At 36.6% G+C, this 25,917-nt stretch overlaps 1 protein-coding gene across 1 annotated transcript in view; it reads left to right on the top strand.

Annotated features, from left to right (window-relative positions):
• LOC129746871 (LIM/homeobox protein Lhx9-like) overlaps nt 1-25,917 on the top strand; it is a 136,604-nt gene that overhangs the window by 87,193 nt on the left and 23,494 nt on the right. The window contains exons 4-5 of the mRNA XM_055740777.1: nt 14,308-14,508; nt 14,750-15,003. Of these exons, the coding sequence (XP_055596752.1) occupies nt 14,308-14,508; nt 14,750-15,003 (455 nt within the window). The remainder of the gene's footprint in view (nt 1-14,307; nt 14,509-14,749; nt 15,004-25,917) is intronic.

Here is a 25,917-nt window from a genome sequence, read left to right as displayed (position 1 = left end):
AATACAGTAAAAAGGGGTAACATTGACCACCGGGGTAACTTCGATCAACATGAAATTTTTTCACATAATCATCAATGACTAAGTCTAGAGTTAAAATATCTCTAAACTTTTTTCTACTTTTCAAAACCTTTAAATTGAGCTACAAATTGGAAAAAACTTGTTATGTTTTTGAAAATTTCGAATGTAAGTAGAAATGTGATCTCAAAATCTCAAAATATCTATTTTTTCGATGGCTCGCAAACAAACACCTTTCCTGATGAAATCAAAGCTTTTAGAAGCAGAATGTTGATTTAGGTGAGAGTTCAACTTTTTTTCTTTAGTAAATGTATAGTTTTGGTGTAGTTTTGTTGTATTTTAAGGTAAATTTTTGATATTTAAAAAATAGGGACATTTTTCAAGAGTAAGGCAGTCTAGTACAAAAAGCTTGGTAAAGTTTGAAGGAAAAAATTAAAGGGGAGTAGTGCGGCATACAGAATTGAATGAAGGAACAATTTTATTTTTTGTTGTTAAAATTTTAAAAGTAATGTTGACAAATTTAGCTTCTTAATTTATGCAGGCTCATTGTCGATCTCTCAATTTTAATTGTTGTTCGGCATTAACACATCAAAGATCGCGATGTTCTTTTTTTTTGGACCGCGGAGAAATCTACACCAAGAAACACCAAAATTCAGTATTGTATATCTCAGAATTCTCTGGTCCAAAAGTTACAAATGTAGTATCTTTGAGCAACCGAAAGTGTTGTGTTCCATTTTGTAGAGTTTCATGATTAATTTTGTATCATTTGAGTTTGTTCCGAACTGCCTTAGCAATTGATAAACAGGGTTTTGTAAATATTATGAAGGTGTTTTGTATCTTTTATGATCAAGAAAACTCGTTAAAACCGTTTTAAAAGAGACTGATCAATGTTACCCCAAAGCATCAAATTCTAAACAAAGACGAAATCGATTTTTTAAATCAAATTTAAGGTAGTTTCTGCAACCATGTTCTACGTTGATAGGAGTCCAGTACTGGTTTCACAAATATGAAACATGCCACATTCCCCTTAACACGAAATATAATCGAAAAATATTGAAAAATGTGATCAATCTTACCCCAGATTACGGTACTTTACAATCGAACTATTTTGGATGAGTAATAGACAATCAGCTACAAGTTCACCAACTCGCAATCAAGTGCAGCTGTGCTTACCCATTTTTCAAATTACGTGTGAGTAACGGCAAATATTTCGCACAACATTGCTGCGTACAGGCTCAACAATGCGTCCATAGTCGCGTCGTCGTCGTCGTCGCCGTTGTCGCAGCCTCTACATTCGATGGCATCCGCGCCGCCGTCGCCATCGCCGACCGTCTCGACGCACTGCCGTCCCGTCACGTCGCTCGGGCAGGTATGAAACATAAATGATTCCGCCGCTCTTTCGTTATTTATCACCGATTGGAAAAATGGCCAACTCTCGAGTTATAGCCTCCAGACTTCAGAGCCCAGACGAAGTCAGGGGCAGCGAAAAATGCAACAATGGCGCAAATGTTCCACCAATCCAATAGGCCTATGCGATGCGTTCCGTTGCAACTTGCAAGAAAGCGCTCCCGGGAATGTTTCTTTGAATTATTGTGTGCAATTTTATGGTAATCCAAAGTTTGTTAAATGCATTCCTACTAGCACTAATGGCGGTTGCTGTACGTGAACCTCTTTGAGCTGGAAGAGATCGCAAGGAATATTTAGCTATGACCACGCACCCGATTGCAGTTTTTTTTTCTTCTTCCAAGGTATTTGTGGAAGATAATTTATGTTTTGTTGTTTTTCATACGCGCTCTTCAATTTTAGTGAACAAGATAAATTTGGATTCACATTTTTACAAATGCAGTTTACTTCAAAAGTTTAAGTCTACACGTTTGAAGAAACTCCACACCGAAATCGATAAGACGCTTCTTCGCCCTGCTGTAAGCGGAAAGCAACCGAGCGTCAATTGCATTCGTCAGAAATTGATAATATTCAATGCATAAACCTTGTGAATCACAATGAACTTTGGATTGGAGGGATTCATTGTTTGCTAAAAAGCTGCTCTTCCGATTTTCGCCACCCATCCGAACAACTGAATGCTGATGGATGAATTTGCAATAAGACAACGGTGACAGCAGCAGTAGCAGCAGCGTTTCCAGGGAAAAGCAACAACACTACCTTCCCCCACTTGTCTTTTCCCAAATGTGTGGGTGGCTTCCATAGATGCACTCACAGGTCTTTGGGCAAAAACTAAATTCATGTTAATTACTATGAAATTATTGCTGTTCTTACTAGATATCCGGATAAATTTCGAATTACCAAACTTAACCTTCCTTTGCTGTTAGGGTCTATATGACCCGAACTGTACTTTCTCGAAGCGAAATCTCAGGAACTTTTCTAAAATGATAGATAGATTTGATAATTATGTCAAAATGTATGATTTTCTAACATGGACTTCCCACCCTCTCCCTCTGCCAATGCGATAAGGGCTTACGAATTATGTCAATTTTAAAATCTCTTATTGTCTGATAAGTTTACAAATTATACCCAATATAATATGAATAAAGACTTGCATCTTTCTTTCCGACTCCACCTGGAAATAAGGTAGAGTCTCAAATTATTCGTACAAACATTCGTACATTCGTACAACCTCCCTTATAAGGTATGGGTCCTTATTCTGCCCCGCGCGTGACGTGATGATAGTCGAGTCACCCAAGTCACTCTATTCCGTCGGTTTAGGTGAGGCACGTCACTTCGGATGAACTTTGTGAGTTCTTACCCTACTCTCGTAGTCACCGTGGGTGAGAATCGTCGCATTCGGGTGACGATTTTAGGTGACAATTGTCGGTACCTTTTCAGGTGGTGACGAGTTAGAAATTTAATTAAAAATTTGTGTAAAGCGGAATAATCAGGCTTTGGATAGGTTATCACATTAAAGTATGATAGTTTTAGGAATAATTAAACAACTTTTCTAGCATTTTTTAAATGTTTTAAATATTTCCATCGAAAATTTTATTTGTCTTAGAAAGCACAATAATAGAAAATTAGGCCGAAAACTTTAAAAATTTTCGGATTATTTTTACCTCTGGTTTTTTTTTTGTTGACGGAGAGCTTTGCGGAAATGTTTGGTTGTTTTCGTTCCTCTGCCATCGAAAAATTGAAATAATCCATAATCGTCAGCGGAATTCCTCTTATAGAGCGCCAAACATAAACATCCTTTGACTGACTCGAATCGGACATCCATCCTTTCCGTATTTAGCCAAATTGCCTTGGCTTCATATTAATCTGGAACCTTCGGTTTTTGATCAACGCAACTCTTCGAACGCACAAATATCGATGGTACGTCCAATAATTTTTCAACTAACCGAAATTCTGGTGATTGGTACCATCAGGATCTGGCTTCCGGTGTTCTGGTATGTCGGGGCAGCAGTTGTCGATTCCCGAAAATTAGGTTACATCAGCTTTGTCACAAACCTCACAATGTTTGCTTAACGAGGACCAATCGATCGCGACTATTTTCGCACCGAAATTTCAACTAACTTTTCCTTAATTTTGTTCCGAAATTTAGAATCGTGGTCGAAATCAAAACAAACCAAGATTTTTTTCCGATTTGACAGATGTGTTCATTGGGTCACTCACTTAGAATGAACCACTGTCACTTTACCCGCATCGACTTCGGGAATAAGGTGACAAATCTCACGGTGACTCCGAAGTGAGGTGACAATCATCACGTCACGCGCGGCGCAGAATAAGGGCCATGGTTCCTTTTACTTGATAAGTTCTCGATTCATGCCTACAAACTTGTATGGAAGCCCTGATTAATTAATAAGTGTTCAAACTGTACAACACCATTTTTATGGAACTTCCTTGATCCCTCCCTTTTCCACACTGCAATGCAAAAAGGTTTGTGACAATCATAGAAATATATTGTAATCAAATACCTTCCCATGTTAAAATCCCGTTAATAATTTTTTTCGTCGTATACTAAACTTGTAGACATGACACATTTCAACTTTAAGTGATGCCAAACAGTACTCGTCATGTTATGAAATCTGGCACCTTTTTTAAACTGCAAATCATTATTTTCTTATTTATTTAAACAAAAAGTGCAATTTGTATTCATATAGATAAGTTTTAAACCAATGAGTCAAGGAAACGATTGGATTTGAATGGAGAAAAAATATGTTGAGAGATTTTGTTATTCTAACGAATCACAGCAATTTTTTCTTTTTTGTGCTGAGGGTTCTATTTAACCCATTTCCAAAAAGGATTCCAATTACAGCATTAGGATGTTCCAATTCAGAAATTTCCTAGACATTGTTGGTGGTGATCAACATTCCCATTAAAGATAAAATGATACAATTCAAGATTTAAACTCAATGACAAGCTGTTCAATAAGAATCGGTTGAAAACATATTTTCAAAAAAGTTGATAAAAAACTCTGTTTATGCTTCGACGGTTGTATGATTATTTCTCGAAATTTTCATGTAAACATCACACAAAACCTTAAAATAATGGGTTTTGCGCCAAGAAGTGTAACAGTTCGCAAAGTTTTTTCTTGTTTCTTTTATAATTTCAATATTAATTTTCAAGTAAGATACACCGGGACAAGTGCAAACGTGTTCAACTTCCATAAATCAAGAAAGAAATGTTTATCTCAATTAAAAATTAATTAATTATCGTTTGTTGCCTAACTTAATCAGTTCTCAACCAACTCTTGTTGAGTGTAAAATATTCAAAAATGTTGACAAAAAGATATTTCTAAAATAACATTTCTCCCGTTTATTGAGGCAAGTAATCACAATGCATTTTCTTAATTTATTCATAGATGCGTTACATTGTGTAACGTTTTAAAATGTATGTATTCGTTTTTTTTTTATCATATCTTTTTGAAAAAAAATTGCAGATCGTCGCATTTTCTGACAGTGTATAATTTCAAGTTATACGCTTTAAAAATTAGATCGATACACGAACCAGTAGATGAACTAGAAGTGTTTCCGTGGGACAAAAAAAAAATCTGTGATATTTTTAAAGTTAAGGGGGGGGGGTAGGGTCTAACGGGTATAAAAAAACACCATTTTCACGATTTTTTTCTAGAGCTATCGTTCAAACAAATGTATTCAAATTTTTTGCATTATATAAAGTATTGTTAAAAGAACATTAAGTAATTTTTTCGTAGAAAAATATTGAAAAATGAGCCGGTGACGGAGCACTTTCGAGGATGCCTTTTAAAAAACAGGATTTGCGGTGGACACTGTATCTCAGCACAGAATCATCTGAAGTCAAAAAATCAGAGCAAAATATTTTTAATCGATGTTTTTCTGGACCCCAACGTTTTTATTTAACTTAAAAAAATTTTTACGAAATTTTTGTGGCTGTTTGAAGTAAAAACTTCGATTTTTCACGAAAAAATCCGCCATTTTTCACCTGTAAAATCTCCCCAAAGTAAAAAAAACAAAAAAGAAAAACGTTGGGGTCTGGTATTTTATATGTAGAAAATATGTTCCAAATTTGAAAAGAATCGGATAAGTAGTTTTCAAATAACGATGTCCACGGTCTTTAAAAATGTGCTTTCGAGAAAAACACGTTTGAAGTTTCTGCTCTTGCTTTCTTGCAGTATTAGATAGGAGGAGATAAAGGCCTATAATTTCTACAGTTTTGCTTCAATTGACTTGAAAATTTGACACAACATTCTTGAAATGTTTTACAATAAGAAAATAAAAAAATAAAAAAATCGATTTTTTGAAAGTGTTAGACCCTACCCCCCCCCCCCCCCTTAAAGGAGACTTAATCCTACATCAAAGGAGACTTTATCCATTAAGGGGGGGGTAGGGTCTAACACTTTCAAAAAATCGATTTTTTTATTTTTATATTTTCTTATTGTAAAACATTTCAAGAATGTTGTGTCAAATTTTCAAGTCAATTGAAGCAAAACTGTAGAAGTTATAGGCCTTTATCTCCTCCTATCTAATACTGCAAGAAAGCAAGAGCAGAAACTTCAAACGCGTTTTTCTCGAAAGCACATTTTTAAAGTCCGTGGACATCGTCATTTGAAAACTACTTAACCGATTCTTTTCAAATTTGGAACATAGTTTCTACATATAAAATACCAGACCCCAACGTTTTTCTTTTTTGATTTTTTTAACTTTGGGGAGATTTTAGAGGTGAAAAATGGCGGATTTTAAAGTGAAAAATCGAAGTTTTTACTTCAAACAGCCACAAAAATTTCATAAAAATATTTTTAAGTTAAATAAAAACGTTGGGGTCCAGAAAAACATCTATTAAAAATATTTTGCTCTGATTTTTTTAATTCAGATGATTCTGTGCTGAGATACAGTGTCCACCGCAAATCCTGTTTTCTAAAAGGCATCCTTGAAAATGCTCCGTCACCGGCTCATTTTTCAATATTTTTCTACGAAAAAATTACTAAATGTTCTTTTAACAATGCTTTGTATAATGCAAAAAATTTGAATACATTTGTTTGAACGATAGCTCTAGAAAAAAATCGTGAAAATGGTGTTTTTTTATACCCGTTAGACCCTACCCCCCCCTTAATCAGGTTACCCTAAGCTTTGGCAAAAAATCTAAGGATAAAAGTTCCATTGACTTTTTTTGACCATACTAGTTTTTATTCCACAGTGTGTCAGACAATAAGAAATCTAAAAATTCTTCTACTACCTTAAATTCATTGCATGCTTATAGGCGCATTTTCAGAAAAATGCATTTTTTGAGTCCTTTCAACCAGAGAATTATTGGAAAAATATAAGTCATTGGAAAAATATTAATAAATTCGTGCTTAGTAACGATCAACATCCATTCAGATGAAAATTACATCTTTTTGGACTAGAGGGATTAAGTAAACCCATAACATACATTGTAGAATACTTTTTCTTAACGAAATTTTGAGTTCACTATTGCTTTGAAAATATGGCGTTAAGAAATGCATGTTATATTCTAACGATTGACATATTGGAATAAATAGTTTTAATCAGTGTCCGGCACAAAAACGCTAATCCGCTAATCGCTAATTAGTCCGCTAACTTTCGGTTAGCGAATTTATTTTCTCGCTAAATTTTTCTTCAGCTAGCGGATAAGAAAGTTCCGCTAATTTTTAGTTCCGCTAACTGAAGAACGCTACCTCTTTGAAATGTGAATTTGGCCAAGATCATAAATTCGGCATTATTCAGATAAAATTTTTGTTTCCTTTTAGATTGATTTCAGAAGCTATTCGATCTCGACTTTGACTGGAATCATAGGAAAAAGCGTCTTTTTAAATAGTCTTCCCTTGAATTTAAATCATAAGCCTTATTTGAATATAGAAGAGATGAAAAAGTTGTGAAAAAAATAAATTTCCAGAACAAAAAAGTCAATAAATCAATCAATCTTTTGAGTATTAATGTCAAAAAAGTTGAAAACCTATTTTGAACAAAACAAAACATCTACCTAAAGAGAATATTTCCATTAACTGATGTAAAAAAAAAGAAAAACAGGTGAATAATAATTTTGTTTCAAAAGTTTTTCCTTTCACATTCCACCAAATACGCTAAAAAAACTAAAAGTGGACAACTGATATGGACAGAAATATTACAAAATAAGTTCGAAAACTGCCCCTAAAACTGGACAGAGTTATTACAAATTAAGTTCGAAAACTGCCCCTATAGATATACTTTAACAACTTTTCTAGTCAATCTTATAATTAAAAAAAATTGCAAAATTTGTGTTTTGCGTATCTTTTTCAAAACTGTCTACTATCGATTAGCGATTAGCGCTTTATTATAGATCGATAACTTTTTCGCAACATTTTGCGATTTTAATTAGCGATCGCTAACTTTGACCGAGTTAGCGATCTAATTAGCGCCGCTAACTTTTCAGTTAGCGATGCCGAACACTGGTTTTAATACAGTCCCCCCACAATCATTAGTCACTTAACGTATCCCTCCACTACAAAATGTTCGTTTATTATATATCAAGCATTGCATGAATTTAGTCATTAAATGCTTCCTCTTTGAGTTCAAATATGTTTTTCATTGAAATCTTGTTTAAAAATAACATAATTTACCGAAACAGTCAACGTTTTTAAAACCACAATTATGGGTCAATATTGAAGACCGTAACAATTATTAGTCAAATTGCTCACAATTATTAGTCACATAGAAGTTGCCGGATTTTCGGCAACACCCGAAAATCAACATGGAAATCATCATGTTTCTGGCAAACATTCAGGGGCATTCTTTGATAGTAAAAATTCCAGGGGCATTTGGGTAGAGCTATAGCAACCAAGAAATGTTTTGCTTTGCTAGCAAAAAAGTGACCCATGATTGTGTGAAATTTGGTAGATGCTGTAACAATTATGGGTCAATTTTATTTTGCAAATATTATTTAAATTTCGCATTTTATTCGCTCTGTTTCATTTGTAAAATGTTAACTCGTCCTTTGTGCTTATATGAGACCAATCTATTTTGTTGGAAATTTTTAAATACCCGCATAAGGGGCTTAACGGTTCAAGATGTCAACCTTATAACATTGGAAATTTGAGCGATAGTTCAACAGGTAATAGTTACCGTATGACAAAAACTATTCAAACAACAATTTTCTGTTATCAAGCGCACACATAATATTTTTAATGCATTTTGATGATACTATCGATAAATTAAAAAAATATGATATGAAATAATTTCATTCAGTTCAGCAGCAATCAGCTGTTCAAATGCTCGGTGACTAATGATTGTGTGTGACCCATGATTGTGGGGGGACTGTATAGCTGCTTCGTGTGGGAAGCATTTTAAAATAATAAAAAAAAGATCTTAAAGTAACATTTTCTTAGATTTTCAAACAAAGTGCATTAGCTCAAAAAAATTTTTAAATTTTTTTGAGATAACAGGATTAAAAATAAAATAAACACTTCAAAGGGTCTCTAGTCTCTGAACAGAGTTGACTCGAACAGTTTTGGTATATCTGCAGGTGTCTCTCTGGGTAGCCTTCTCGGACCCCAAAACTCTCTCAAACTGCTAATCCCCAAAACTCTCTCCACCTCAAGACTGTAACGTAAAAATGGATAATACTCAAATCGAATGGTCCCCTCAAGTCAAATATCTGGGTTTGACTTTAAACAGAAAACTGATCTTTCGATCGCACATCAATAACATTCTGAACAAATGCTGTGTTTTAGTTAGATGCCTATATCCCTTAATAAAAAGACGGCCCAGACTTACCAGAGCGAATAAACTGGCGACACGACTCGCCCCTGCTTGGAGGCAAAAAATAAACCCCCCAGAGGAAAGATAATTTTCAAAAAATGGATCCCATTGACTTATCAATTTCAGATTTTGGCAGAAAAAATGTATAAATTCCATTACTACGGGCAATTCATACAACTTTGCGTTATGAATATTTAATAAAAACCTATTCTCATGCCTACAGAATAAAGGGTGTTCGGATCTAAAAGTGGTAAACTTAAATTCGCCGTATTTTTTCTAAACATACATATAAAAAACCTGATATACCCCTCATTTTGTAGGTGTGTGTGAGTAGAATGATGCTTCTCTTTGACTTTCCACATTAGGTGTTTAGTTTTCAAAATGGCGTCCAAGCAAGAGGAGCTACGAATCAGAATTTTGTACATCCGTCGTGAAAATCCAAACTACAAGTTCGCAGAAATAGCAAAATCGTTGAATGTGGCGAATCTCGAATCTCTCCGTTCGAGCTAGGGCAGGAAGACTGAATAAAAAAAAGAAAAAAATCGTCCATATGTCAAATTTCTCTTATCAATCTACCGACCAGTGCGAAGGCTCAAAATTTACTTTCTTATTTAGTGATTTTCAGTAAAACTTTTTTGATGCTGAAAAGCACTTATTTTGCATTAAACAAGTATTGAATGGCCTGGCTTCGACCAGACCGAACTGAACGCCAAGAGAAATTTTTAAAACTGCAGATTTTGAAACTCATGTACTTCGTTTGCGAGACCAAAATAAATAAATTGATTCACTGGGATGTGTTCCTTGGGTTAAAAACTATTGGTTCTGGTTGATAAGTTTTACAGATTTTGTCCAAAGTTGAAAATATTAGTACAATAGACTCAAGTGTCTCAGAAAACTGCTGATGGCGTTCAGTTCGATCTGGTCGAATCCCGACCAAATTAGGTTTCGTTTTGTTCTGGAAAATTACAGATTCAGGCTCAAATTTCTTTAATGTTTCTGAAACTGATAAATAATAATTGTTTGATTAATGGCTGTGCTAAAAATAGCTTAAATAACAGAATTAGATTATTGGTAGTTCTCATGGACCGAACTACATTTTTATATAGTTCAAAAGGCTTTTTGCCGAACAGTAAAAAAAACGATACAGAAAACTGTAGGGGAGCATGCTCCATTAAGCCCCATTTAAGCGATTCACCAATTTGCCATGTATTCTGTAAACATTTCGAGTAAAAAACGAGTGAACTTGTTGACGAAAAGTGTTTTCTACAAATGCCAATAATTTTTCATAGTTTAAAAACTGCTTCAAAAGCTTAATTTTTTAAACTCTTATCAAAAGCCGCAAAACTAAACTGTGTTGCTAATTCGCGCCGGTGTGTATTCAATACGCGCCGTAGAGCCGAACACACCCGAAAACAGCCAAATACCAAAAACACACCAATACTAAAAGACTTTTTGACTAGAAAGAAAAATCAAAATAGACTAAATGAAATTTAGAAAACAATCAAAGTTGATTTATTTGGGCTGAGTTCTTCCTGAGAAGTGGTTTTTACAATTTTTTTCCGTTTCAATGAAAATCGACCGTTTTGAAAAATAATGCTATTTTCAGCATTTTATGGGTGGCGCGTTATAACAAACCCAAGGGCCGCGATAAAAAGTACCCATAGAAAGCATTATATAGCAAGTTTTGAGGGGTTTTTCATCATCAAATCATAATTTAGGTTATTCTCTACCGATGTATCTAAAATATTTTCTTATTCATTATTCTTCTCTGAATGACACCATATTGAAAGTGTCTTGAAATATACAGCGAGATGAAGAAAAAGCTAAAATGTGAAATTGTCACGAATCAGGCACATTTTAAGGAAAAAAAATCATACTTGCCATGGTGATTCAGAGCGTTTAAAACTAATTATTAGTATTTTACAGGCTTAACATGTTACAGTTTCTTGAAAACACGAATGGCGAGTATTAGCCCACATGGGACGTTATATGAACTTTCCCCCTACAGCGAATTTCAGTCTTCCCCCCTAGCGTTTGTGATATCGCCAATAAGTTGGGAATATCGTTTACAACCGTTCATGAAGTTTAAAAATGATCCGGATTATCGACTTATTAGAAGGTAGAATGCGTGGTATTGGACGACGAAACCCACGCCAAGCCAGACTTAAGACAGCTTTCGGGACAAGAGTTTTATACAGCATCCGGATAAGAAAAGGTGACAGACATTTCCAACCATATTAAACTATCAAAGTTTTCCAAGAAATATCTCGTTTAGGAAGCTATCTGTTGAAACTAGGCCTTCGACTAGCTCAGGACTCCAGCCAATCTCAGGGTCGGCTCGTCGTAGCTAGGAAACACTTACTCACCTGTTCGATGTCGTTTTCTCCCACTTAGTTATAACCCGTATTTAAGATACTATTTCGGTGCACGCAATAAAGTACAAGAAACTTTTAGAGGGCAGCAAAAAGGGTATATTGAGAAATGTTTAAGAATCGAACTAACTTTAAATTTAAAGAATTTAAATGAAAAGATTTTATTTACAAAAAACACTTTATGACTCACTGCTTGCTGCTTCTGGACCCGTCGGTGCTGCCGGACACCTGCTGGAACTCGCTGCCGTGGTACCACGTGTCTAGAACTAGAAGTTTCGCCGGGGATACCAATACCCTGGCGTGCTGTCAGGGCTTCTTTCCCGGCCTCCGATTCCCTCCAAAGGGCCAGTCAGACGCTCTTGACTTGCGCCGACCCGGGCCTATTTCCGAGAGGGAGATGGTGGGTGAAAACCGCAGTTTTCACGGTTGGTCCTTGGCCGTATGTTGACGGACGGCCGGTGTCTTCAGCCGTATGTTGATGGACGGCTTTTCGACCCTCTTGGGAGCACTTATTTGGCTACGGTGCCTTTATCAAATTGCACTTGATAAGTAAACAGCCACCAAGGTCTCAACTGTCACGACTCTTGGATGGTGGATCGTTAGCTGGCGGATAATATAAAGCGCGCAAAACGGTCGAAAGACACTTAGCGGACTCGCGTTCCCAAGGGATAAGAGGCCGGCCCATTGGTGCGTCGGCCTTTTATCACCTCCCCCGGTACGACCAATCGGTGATGTCGACGATCCTGTTTGGGCCACGTCATCCCCTTGGTGTTTCCGCATGTGGCGCGGATTTCGTATGTCGCAGATGGTGTCCCGGCTAAATAAGGTTACAGCAGTTGAGTCTACCTATTCTGCTACACTGAGAAAATACCTGCTAAATTCCTATTTTCTAAAACAAATAAACTCGAATGCCCAACTAAATAAAAGACCGTAACCGTAACAGTGTAACCGAGTAGGAGGTTACACTGCACCTGAGGCTGGTATAGCGACATTTTCGTTGCAGCCGGGACCATCATACAGGATATTTACGTAAAAGAGTGTCTTCAAAAGCATTTGATGCCTTTCCTGAAGAAACATGACTTGTCTGTGCTGTTTTGGCCTGATTCGGCATCCTGCCATTATGAAAAAAAGGCCATGGAGAGGTATCCCGCTAACAACATTCAAGTTGTGCCCAAGGATAAGTACCCTCCCATCACATCAGAACTTCGTCCAATCGAAAAAAAATTGGACGATAGTTAAGCAAAACCGCAAGGAGACCCAAAAAACTGTAAGCAGCGAGAAGCAGTTCAAAGCAAACTGGCGTTCTGCGCCGAAGAATGTGGATAAGGGACTGTACAAAACCTGATGGCAGGCGAAAGTCTCGCCTATTTGGACTAGGTCGAACGGAATCTTAACTGAATATTTTTCCCACCTTTAAAACATATTGAATTCAAAAAGAAAGATACTTTGATTTTTTTAATAAACAAATAATCGATTTACACGCAATTTAGTTTGACCACACTCTTTATTCTAAAAATAATTTCGTGAGATTCGGTTGATGCATTTCGGACGAGAAGTGCGACTAACACTGTTACAGGACAATTTTTTATAATAGATGTTAAACCGTAAGTTACTCAACATTGAAATCATCGTTTCGGAATCCTAAGATCACCCCTTTTTTGTTGAATTCTTCCCCGGTGGCTGGATCAGCAGTAACATGCAAGAATTGAATATAAATCAGCTGGAGATGAAGCCGAATGCAATCCACCACCCCCCCTGGTTGACAAGAGCAGTCTGAACCGTGGCCATTTCGCCCCCACCAGAAAGACAGCCAGCGGAGCCTGCATCAATGAATGCATGAATGAACGATGATGATGATGGGTGGCGCATTGGGGTTCGCTCTTTGACTTGGCTTTGACGCTACCGTTTTTCAACATCATCCGCCGAGAGGTTTTCCCTTTTTCGCCATGTTTGGTGTAGGTCCCGCCAAATTCACCTTCTGGCCATGGTGCATCTGACTGACTGATGCTGGGGGACAGTTGATTGGATCTCCTACAACAACCGAGGGCCCTCCACCATTGTTGTTGTTCGGATTTATGTCCCCGAGGGAGCTGAGCCAAGATATGTATGTTGGAAACCCATGTATTTTATATGCACATATTTTCCGCTTCAGATCATCACAGCCTCAGCAACAGCGAGCGGATTGATGATGGAGTCGTTTTGTTTGGCATGGAAGGGATTTGTTCGATTCTGGGAAATTCGATTGTCATGCGGGAGCTTACATCTTAACTATTGTGCTGCATTGTGAGGGAGGGAAGCCGGCCATTTTTAACTCGTCGTTTTGCTGCTGCTGCTGCTCGTTCGACATTCGACGGATTGACTTATGCATTTGTTATCATTTACCGTATACCTTGCTTGGATCCTTGTAAGGAACTAATGATCTTTGCTTACCTACTGCTTCCATTGTCTTTCGATGATTGTGGATTATAAATTTAACCGTTTCTTTACCATTGATGGAATGCCACTGTCGTTTGGATGGATTTGCATTTGAATGTATCCATAAATAGGGCACCCTCAACGACTTAGATAAACCATACTTTAAAGAAGTTTTAATATTGAAACAAGAACTGGATTGAGCTTTCGGAATCTTGCCAAGTAGTTTTAAGTATTCTTGTCGAGTTTCTCGTTGTAGAAAAATTCCCTTCTTGATACTTTGAGCCAAACTAAGTGCTAGATGTTTAATTTTTTCGTTATTCCCACAGAAACTTCTCGTCCCGAAGATGTGCCCGGTGCGGTTCCGGTATCAGTGCCTCGGAGCTGGTGATGCGAGCAAAGGACCTCATATTCCACGTCAACTGCTTTTCCTGCACCATATGTGGCCAAATCCTCCGGGGAGGTGACACTGCCGGACTCCGGGATGGTCGAATCCTGTGCTGCGAACACTACGAGACCGACGTTCTAAGGTAAGAATTTTTACAAATCCTAAGCTTCTCAGCTTCTGTGCCAGTATAATTTAACCAAAAAACGCATCCCAAACCACTCCCATTGTAGTTAATACGAAAAACAACTCCCAATTCCAAAAAAAACTGAGAAAAATAAAGACACATTTAGAAAGCGAAAAAACAAACAATTTGGCTAACCCAATCGATCTGCCACCTGTGCTGTATTTCCCCATCTGCTAACACCATTCCACTCACCGACCAGTGAACCAGAAACACTTTCGCCGCAGTTTTATCCCGGCGGACAGCAGCAGCAGCAGCCCCAAACCGTCATCCAGCCCCTGCAGCAGCACCAACCTCAACAGCAGCAGCAACAACAACAACAGTCCCAAAAGGGGCGACCCCGGAAACGGAAACCCTCGCCCCAGATGCTAGATGAGCAACAGCAGTCCGGGCAGCAGCAAAATCAACCACCTCCTTCACATGACGTTATGGATGCCGGCGGGCCGCTTCGGTTAGGTGAGTGCAAACGAAAAAAACGAGTTGTAAAGTGTTTTTTTTTTGAGCGAACACAAACACGTATTGGATCTCCATTAACTTGGCACTGATAAACCATTAACTTTACACTAAGTCGTGTATCTTTCGAGGATATGATGGCTAACATCTAACAATATTTTTTTCCAAACTTTGCATTGAATATCCAGAAATCTGTAATGCTTCCATATACAATGTCGGAGTTTTTTTTTATTTTTTACGACCAAAATTACAAATACAACAAAAACGACCAAAATGACAAAAATGACAAAAACGACAAAAATGACAAAAATGACAAAAATGACAAAAATGACAAAAATGACAAAAATGACAAAAATGACAAAAATGACAAAAATGACAAAAATGACAAAAATGACAAAAATGACAAAAATGACAAAAATGACAAAAATGACAAAAATGACAAAAATGAAAAAAATGACAAAAATGACAAAAATGACAAAAATGACAAAAATGACAAAAATGACAAAAATGACAAAAATGACAAAAATGACAAAAATGACAAAGATGACAAAAATGAAAAAAAACGACAAAAATTACAAAATTTATACAAATTAAAATAATTTCAAAAATTACAAAAATAACTTAAATTACAAAAATTACAAAAAAATACAAAATTACAAAAATAAAAAAAAACTAAAATTAATAAATTTGAATCTGAGACCAAAATGATTATATGAGGTGGTATATAATTTACCAAATTCATGAAGTATCTTTCATTTTCAATTAAAAGCAAAAAAACACCACAAATAACACATTAAAGTGCATCATTATTACGGTGCTGTCATGCTGTGCTGGCAAAATTAGGTTTTATTTTGCCCGAATCTACGAGGTACACAAACATAATTTTGATCATACTTGGATAGCACAGTTGTGCCAACTTTCGATTTCATTGAAAGCTTAATACACGTTTAGGCAGCTTCCTCAAACAGAATTCAAAAGCAAAATGTTGCCAAATTTTGGCAGTGATGAAAATCAGTAAGTGGCATCATTCTGACTTTAAAACTCGTTTTTGAACGTTGGCTAAACAAGGCATCACATATTTTAGATATTTGTATACGAAAAGTGAGACCCAAATTTTGACATTGTATCACCATTATTTGAGCCAAACAATACCGAATTTTACTAGCAAAGCATGATAGCAAAATTTAGTACTATTTTGCCATAATATCTGTACCCACACAAAACGCACAGAAAATAGTAAAAAATTTAAAAAAAACAATATGTATTAACATTTCAAAGAAAGAGATCGGTTTCAAAACCTTAATGGAACATTTTATTGTTAAATAGTTTGTTTGAAAATAAAAAGAAAACTTTTGATACCGCTTATTTTATCGCACAATTTGCGACGTACAAAAGTGTTGGCATTTATGATAGTTTAAGAAGTTGTTGAATCTCTGCAGAAAGCATTTAGTGTAATTTTAAGCGATTTTCAAAGGTTCGTTCATTGAAAATGATAATATATGGAACCATTACCACTTGAAGTTATCTTGAAAATCTGTGGAACTAGCCTAGTTTGTATGATTTAAAATACTCCTTTTTGTATAAAAAATTACCTATTTTTCCCAATAAGTTGAAAACATTTTATGTGTAGATTATGTTTTGCAATATTTTGTTTATATTTTTAATCAAACAATCAAATTCTAATTCAATTATTGAAATCATACCTCCTATGAGCAATTTAAAAAAAAATAAATGAGTCAAATTTGGTTGAATACTAAAAGAGTGATTTTATCAGATAATAGGTAAGAATAATAGGCTTGGTCGTTTCAATATAACTATTTGAACTAGTTCCAAATAATCGCTATGAAAACTGTAAAACATTATTGTCGTGATTTTACGAATCTCAATTCAGAGATTCACCTAAACACGTCTGTCGCTCGCAAGAATAGATCAATGACTGACTTTGTTTTGTTTGTTTGTCAAGTGCTGCCAAAATAGCAAATGTTCTCATAGATATTTATTTTATTTTATTCATCTACAGTGTTGCCGAATACAACTATTATTTTATTTTATTCCTAATTAAATTTGATTTATTTTCTGTATATTCTTCATCTCATCCCTACAATTATTTCAATAATTGATATTTCGAGCAAACCATCTAAGGTTGAAACATAGTTTTCCATAGCGACCGTCACACATGTGGGATTCGTAAATTCCAACTCTTGTGTACGTTGGACATTATGCGACCAAATAAGCGGTATCCATTCAAAAGTTTTCGTTTTATTTGCGAACGAACTTAGGTTTCCACTGAGGTTTAAGTTTTCCTAAAGCAAGTTTACTCATGTTGGGAGAAAGTGGTAGAAATTTTGACACTTGTAGCACATTTGGAAAACTTTACCAGGCAAAAACATTTTCAAGCTCTGTGGCCGTCAAGTGTTTTTTTACAACACGTGTTCTATTTTCGCAACTGTGATGCAAAAATAGTTCGATTTCTGTCATATACGGCTGAAATAGAAACAGTGTTGTAAATAAATACTACGGCCAAAGATCTTGAAACATTTTCGCTTGATAGAATTTCCAAAATGTGCTACCAGTGTCGAAATTTCTACCAATTTTTTTCAACACGAGGGAACTTGCTTTAAAGGTGTCAAAAAGTTGTACTTTTCGACAATTTTTTTTTCGATAGGAAAAGTAGGCCTTTATTAAAGTCTGCTTCATTTAATAATGGAACAAATTCTTTTGCTCATTGTGGCGCTCCTAGTGGACGGATTTGGAAACTTTTTTCACCCACGTGTCGGGAAATTCATTACCTTTCACCATGTTTTTATGTCATAACACCAAACGATAGCATTTTGTAAACAACCGCCATGGAAGCCGAACGGAGAGATCAAATTGTGCACAGTTTTCTTGAAAATCCATTGTTGTCGGCATCGAAGCTAGCTAAACAGTTTAAAATGCCCAGAAATACCGTATGGCGTGTTATCAAGCAGTACAAGGAAACATTGACGACGGCTCGGAAGCCGCATTCGAAGCGTCGGAGTGGAACTGTCGACCGGAAACTGCGTGGGAAAGTTATCAAGGCCGTCAAAAGGAATCTCAATCTTTCAGACCGCGATTTGGCCAATAAGTTCCAGGCCGCTCCCAGTACGGTGCGACGAATTCGTCTCCGGGAAGGAATAAGGTCATTCCGAGCCAGCAAACAGCCAAATCAGACGCTGAAGCAGAACAATGTGGCCAGAATCCGTGCTCGAAAGCTGTACGACCAAGTGCTGACCAAGTTCAACGGATGTATTCTGATGGACGATGAGACCTACGTGAAGGCGGACTTTGGGCAAATCCCAGGTGAAAAATCTTATTTGGCGACAGCTCGGGGGGATGTACCTGCAAAATTTAAGTTCGTGTTTGCGGATAAATTCGCCCGCAAGTACATGATTTGGCAGGGGATATGCAGTTGTGGACAGAAAACCAAAGTCTTTCTCTCTGACAAGACAATGACATCAGAAGTCTACAAAAAAGAGTGCCTACAGAAACGGATTCTGCCGTTTATTCGTGCCCACGACCGTCCAGTAATGTTTTGGCCGGACCTCGCAAGCTGCCATTACAGCAAAACGGTTATGGAATGCTACGCAACGAACGGGGTCAGCGTAATACCGAAGGACCTCAACCCCCCAAACTGCCCCCAGTTCGGGCCGATAGAGAAATACTGGGCAATCACGAAGCGGAGGCTTAAGGCAAAGGGAAAACTTGTTAGGAACATGACTCAAATGAAGAACTGGTGGAATCAAATCGGCAAAACGGTGGACGAAAAGGGTGTGCGCCGCCTAATGTGCCGTATTACGGGAAAAGTACGAGAATTTCTTCGAAACAGCAATGAATAATTTTTTTAATTTTTTTTTATGAAAGAGTAAAGAAAATGCTACATTTGTATGAAAAACAAATTATGAATTCGTTAATAAATGACTGAACTACACGCAATTGTTTGTGTTCCAATATTAAATGAAGCAGACTTTAAACCAAATTTTGCTTTGAAAATCCGGTGTTGTCGAGGAGATTTTCAACTTAAAGGTGGTATTTCTATCAAACCATTTCCGTTCCATATACTTGATCTATCCTTTTATGGTTGTAACGATTGCTTTTTCTTTATTGCAAAAGTCAAATTATTGGAACATTTTCAGCACAAGAAAAAAGCGAATCAAGATTTCCGTTCCGTTTTTTTAGTGATGGTCCCACAGGCCCATTTGGGTCCTTCCTTCACCCCATGCGTATCTTTTGAAAAAAGAGGGACAGTGTATCCTATAACCGACTCTCTCATTAAGGATTGTACCGTTTGATGGTTTGACTTTAATTTTAATAAAGATACTCTTTACATAATCAAAAAGCAATCTAAAAAAATTCTGTGTAGCATGATAGCATGTAATATTTTGATCAGAAGTGATTATTTTCCGTTTTCAGAACAATATGGTCCTTACGATTATAAATGCCTACAATTCAATATTTTCGATTCTTAATGCTAATTTACCTCCTTAGCCTAGTGACGCCACTGCTCCGTCTGTTTTATGCACGGGGCCCCGGCATGCTGCATGCAAACGAAGTTCTGGTGTGATACACAGGTACACGTAGATCAGCTGATTCGTGAGCAAGTATGATGGCTCAATCCTCCTTGCAGTTCAGTGAAGGAAGGATGAAACAAAACACAACCGCTACAGCCGTGCTAAACGATTGGGTTGAAGAGCGAGTTCGTTGCTCCCTGCCTCAAAACAGCTGATTGAGGAACAAAACACTTATTAGAATCCTCCACGAAGCCCATGCACGATGGAGAATCAAAACAAAATCCGATAAACATGCATTGTTGATGTGTTGGTGAGTTGGCTTTGCGCTCACGATCTCCCACCACTAAGCGACTCGATTCGCTAAACACTTCTCATGCACTCGACACACAGTCACTTCTCTTCTGCAACGAATACCGCTTCCACAACATAAGACACGACTCTCTGGCTTTCGGACGTCAGAAATTCGTAGTGTGGTAACGAAGATTAGCATGAGCGATAGATGCAGTCTCGTGTTCGACAAACAGCTGAGCTTCACAGCATCAGATTCCTTGACGTTGTGGTTTTCAATTCTCCGGAATTATTACGCACACTTGGATCGAAGAATCATCAGGCTCTTCCGTGTGTTGGTATACTGGATGAGTTGGTTAACCGGATTATACCACACTAACGATCTCGATCCTGCATAAAAGCCCTACAGACAAGGCATTGAATGAAATTCTAATTGGATTAAACCATCAGATGTAATTTACCTCCAGACGAGGGCTTTGTCCGAGTCTTCAATATCAAATAAGAATATGCCCGAGATTTTTCTATCCGATTTCGTATGCGGTATCTGTGAGTGGGAAGATTGTTAGGAAACGTTCTGTTTCGTTTCGGATGATTCAGGCCTACCTTAACCTCTAGCTATGTTGATCGTAAGCTAGGTTCAGCATGCAGTCGCCTGTCAGTTTCCATGCAAGTGCTCTCGCTTATCGGAATCCCGAAATCCAATTGTGCTCCTTGTTATCTTGCTCATGTACTGACCCAGTTGTGCTTCTAATGTTTCGTAGTGTTCGATCGAATAGTGCTCGAATTATCGAACGTAGGGATGACCCTGTGAGTCGGAAGATGCATTTGAAATACACTGTATGTGATAATTTGTAAGCACTACTACCTTTTGTCCCAGGTTATTCCTGATCCCTCTTCCGTGTCTAGACGTCAATCGGGCTGTGTGTTCGATCACTCTCGGAACTTGTATCAGGGAATGGAACGTATAGATGGTTCAATATGCCTGAGGGTGCATGTTTATGAGTAACGTTCTTCGATGTTATGTTTATCATGTTACCTTCTATCTGGAACAACTCTAGGCCTCTCCACGGTCCCTACCTACAATCCGTTTGAGTGTCAGATCACTTTGGAAGCGTGTTCCGGGCGAAGCAACGTGCAAATTATACTTTATCCCTATGGATTGTATGTGTTGAATTATTTCGTTCGATATTGGTCCAGAATACGCATTACCTTATATCATGCATCAGATCACCGCACCGGAGGATTATCCTTCCAGGGATTCGGGGCAGTACACGGTTTTATATGAACTGTTTTCCGACAATCTATCACACGAGATGTCGTTTCTCTTGGAACACTTGAATGGAATGAGTCAGCGGAAGTGTGCTTTGAGGCTTTTGATAGTGTTTTGAACAATGAGCTGTAGTTTTCGAGCAGTTTGATTGACAGATGAACAGGGGGTGTTCGATTCGCTAACATTAATTTTCGATTTTCGATTATTTGAAAACTGCTATAATTTTCGCTCGGTATGAATGAATTGCATACGGTAATAATCCTTAGGATAATATGTAGGGAAGAATGAGGATACTTGATCCCTGGGGATACTTGATTCCTTAGCTATATTCCTTAGCTCTATATAAATTTTTAACAAAATAATTGTATGAGTAATTGAACTTTGTTTAAAAAATTTCACAAAATGTAACTTGAAGATCTTTTTTCATCACTTTAAAATGTACCTTACATGGGAAAATTATGAAAAAAAAAATGTTTTTTCCAATGTATCAATCGTTCGAGCGTAAAATGAACTTCATAATGCCATAATTTCAAAGCAATGGGAAACTCTCAACTTTTTTCAGAAAAAGTTTTCTAAACTATTGATTATGGGTACAATTGATCCCCCTTCCAAACGGCATATTCTTCTTCTGAATTGATCGTTATGATTGCTGATTACGAAATTACTAATATTTATCCAAAAACTAGTATTTATCAAACAATTGTCTGAAGAAAAGGGCAAAAATAATTGATTTTCTCTTAATTGTAAAAAATAGCGCCTTTAAGTATGCAATGTTATTAGCGTTGAGACAAAGTTATAGAATTTTCTTCTTATGTCTACTATAAATTGTGAAATGAGAACAAACATGACCAAAATAGTCAATTAACATTCTATCTTGGGGTTTTGTTTGATTTTTATACAAGGATTAGGGCTTCCTGAATAAAAGATCAAGTCTCCTTTAATAGGGGATCAAGTCTCTCCTAACTTCAGAAAAATCGCAATTTTTTTACTCCCACGAAAATGCTTCTAGTTCATCAACGGGTTCAAGTATCGTTCTAATTTTTGGAACATCAGAATGGGGGTAGGCTTAATAGCGGCACGTTATCCAAACATACGGGAAAATTGTGCCTAATTTTTTTCAAAAAGATATGGTGAAATTAAGAAAAGGGGATCAAGTATCCCCACTCTCCCCTATGTATTGTGCACTTTTGTTGTCAATTGCTGTACGACTGGTTCGTCTTACTCCCGCGTATGTCCATTACAGTACAAATTTCTATCTGATGTTCCGCCAGATCTTCATCACTATTCTATGATCCTTTTAAGGATTAGTCCTTGTTTGAAATTGTATGTTTTACGTAATCTATTGTCAGCTTCTTAAAAATATTCAAGTTTGAACTGTTTTTGAAGCTCCGTGGTACGCTGTTATACATTTTTAGTCCATTGTAGAACACAGATCGTTTGGTCATCCTTTTTTTTCGTATTTGGTAATCTGCAATCTTGGGCTCTCCTTGTATTGCATCCGTGTATGTCAATTCCGGACTGCAGACCGTTCAATAAATAAGATGGTAACATACAGAAATTGTAAATAATGTTGGTTCTATACAACGATTCTTGAGTTTGCGTTAAATCTCCCAATAAGTAAGTTTTTTTTTAATGTAAAGATGTTGAAATAATTATGCATTCGGCAGCGGTTTTTGAGAGGCCAGCGTTGTTTGAAATCGTTATGTTATGAAGCAGTTTGAAGGGATTTAAAAAAAAAGTGATTGTCTCAAACAAATTTTTCAGATAGATATTCTGAAGGTTGTTGGTATCTGTTTTATCAGCTGCAGCTTTAGTCTTCCTTAACTTTCATCCAGACCGGGATATGTCATCCTCATCAAATCTACACTCACAACTCAGACTCTACTCCAATAATGAACTTCCTTGGAGGTGGAATTATCGGGATAAGATTATATGCAGGACCTGTATTAACAAGCTTTCTAATAACTGGCATTGTCCTCCCAGCACAACCGCATTGCAAATGTTTGAAAGAAAACAAATAAAAAATATCTCATAGACTATCACAAGACAAAGCAGAATGAAACAATCAGCCAGCAAGGATATTGACGAATAATGTAGCGAGCGCTGTCTGTGTATGTAAACCGGCATTAGAAAAAATACATTATTTGTTTCCAACCGACGGCAAAAAACCACCAGCCAAGATAAGCTGTGCATGTGTATGTAAACCGGCCGGAAATATAAAACAGTTTCAAGTTTTCCATTATCACCCCATTCCCATCCCATTCTCATCCCTTTGGGATGAATTATCGAAAAGGATGCAAATCCTTTATTGTGGTATTGCGACATTTTGCTTGGGAGCTCGAGTCTTTATGCCAATAGTGCTTTTTCAATCATACCATCTATGGTACAATACACTTTTCAGCGTATTTTCGGGACAAAGATTTGCTAGATAGACGCATTTTATTTTGGAACCTCTTCTATGGGTGTAAATGTGATAATTTTACCCTTCATTTTCAAACCAATGTTGTAATGTCTCCGATTTAACAACCGATCGGGGCAAAGCATATTGCTTCAGAATCCTAGTAATGTAAATAAAATATTATTCCCAGATAACATCAGACAATTTCTCGAAGAAGATAAGAATAAAATCCGACAAAACATGCTCCACATAAATTTATATGGTAAAGCTACAGTGAGCGAAATAAGAATAGTACCACTATGTGTTTTACTTGTTAAAATATGAATGATTGAAAATCACAAAAATTTTCTTCCACAGTTTGTTTTGATTCGCTTAACGGATAAATCAAGCATAAGTTTACTTATTTTGGACGTAGCAATTGGCGTTGAGGACCAAAAATGTAAAAAGGGGTGCGAATTAAGAATTGTACCACTTGAGTTTTTCAACAAAAACAAGACTATTTTTAAAAATTTGCTGTGTAAAAGTGAATAATAATGCTTCTACGAATTATATGAACAGATAACTGCATTTTAAGGAGATTTCCAGAATACCAAAGGTTTTCAAAGGTTTAAAAAGGGGGTTTTAAGAGATGCTCCTCTAGCGTTAAGGAATTTGATATTTGAGCTGTAATTCTTTACCAAACTGCTCACTTTCTTCATTAAAATGACGTGAAATGATGAAACAAACATTCGGGATTTATCTTGAAACAGAAAAAAAGTTAAGAAATCAAAAACTTAGATTTTGTTCAGTAAACCACACTTTTTCCAGTTTCAAGTCGTAGATGGCAGGACTATCTTGCAGTTAAAACCAAATTTAGTCTCCATATTGATTTTCCAGCTTTATTTAGGCCCATATTCATCATTTTGAGGTATTTTCCCATCACAGTTTTGTGGAAGTTCATGATGCAGAAAGCTTTGCCGGATTTGCAAAAAAAAAAAATCACCAGCACAAGAATGTACAACCGTCAAAATTTCTGCTCATCCCAACTTCCGATTCAATTGCAAATCATACCAATAACACTGCTAGCCGTCTGGTCCATCAAGCTCCATCACAAAGTAAAACTTTATTCTGATAATCGATCCAAGAAAATTCACTTTTAGTGACCTTGATGCAATTCAATTTTTTTTTGGATTTAGTGATCTTAGAATTTCCAAAGCATTCACACGGTACATGTATTTATTACTTGACCAAAATCATCCAGCACACCCTAATTAATCCCGGATATTCGAAAATGGGCATGAATATTAAAAAACATTAGTATTTTTGAATTCCAACCTGCCAACCTGGAAAACTCCTAAAATGCAGTTATCTATTCAAATAATTCGTAGAAGCATTATTATTCACTTTTACACAGTAAGTTACAGTAAGTTTTTAAAAATAATTTTGTTTTTATTGAAAAACTCAAGTGGTACCTACTATTCTTATTTCGCACCCCTTTTTTCACATTTTTGGTCCCCAACGCCAATTGCTACGTCCAAAAAAAGTAAACTTATGCTTGATTTATCCGTTAAGCAATTAGCTTAGCTTAGCTTGTTTGACTACTCATATCCACCTTAAATCATTGAACTCGAAATGCTATTTAATTGTTTCAGACGATGGTAATGCTATTTAATTATGTACTTAAAAAAAAAGATGACTTTTTTGTTATTTTTTTATCAATTCATGCGCATTTCGAATTCCATGATCGCTGGCGTGGCTAAGTAGAACAAGTTCCACGTCGCCAATGGTTGCTACTCCGTGATTAATCGAGGCCATCAATTTTGCACAAAGTCCAAAGAATGGTGCTTGGGATTAGCAGTTCATTCTCAATGTACAAAACTCATGCTCTCCGTTGTTGAAATGATTAATAACGGCGCCGGCCACGTCCTAGTAGTCAATGGGGAAAAAGGAAGGAATGTTAGTTTGATACTCTTTAGGTTCAACTAGCAACTTCATGCTCCTGCATACTCCAAAAATAATTTTGAAATAGTCAGAACCAGAAATAAGTAAGTATCACCAACTATGGAAACCGTCTGTACGTCTGCGAATCTATATTCAAGTATCAAAGGAAGGGGTTTGGTTAGTTAGAAAAGGGTAAAGATCAGGATCCATTTTGGTCAATGGTGCGATCGTATTTTCCTACACCTTCTATGCTCCTAGACATTTCATAAGGAAACTCCTACTTCTACGAGGCATTCGATAAAAGTTAAATAAATATATATTGAGTTAAGTATTAAAAGAAAATTATTACCATCCTTATTTCATTCCTATCAAACTAGCTTTTTTCCCTAACACAGATCCCTGTTAAATCAAAGAATTATCAAAAGGCTTTTATGGTTGAAAAAAAAAACAATATTTTGAATTGAATTGTATTTTTCATAGTATGCCGACAAAAACTTCTCAAACTATTTTTC

The sequence above is a fragment of the Uranotaenia lowii genome, chromosome 2, assembly GCF_029784155.1.
Source record: "Uranotaenia lowii strain MFRU-FL chromosome 2, ASM2978415v1, whole genome shotgun sequence".
In the NCBI taxonomy this organism is placed as follows: Eukaryota; Metazoa; Arthropoda; class Insecta; order Diptera; family Culicidae; genus Uranotaenia; species Uranotaenia lowii.
Note: the sequence above shows the minus strand (reverse complement) of the source record. Positions and strands in the feature narration are given on the sequence as shown.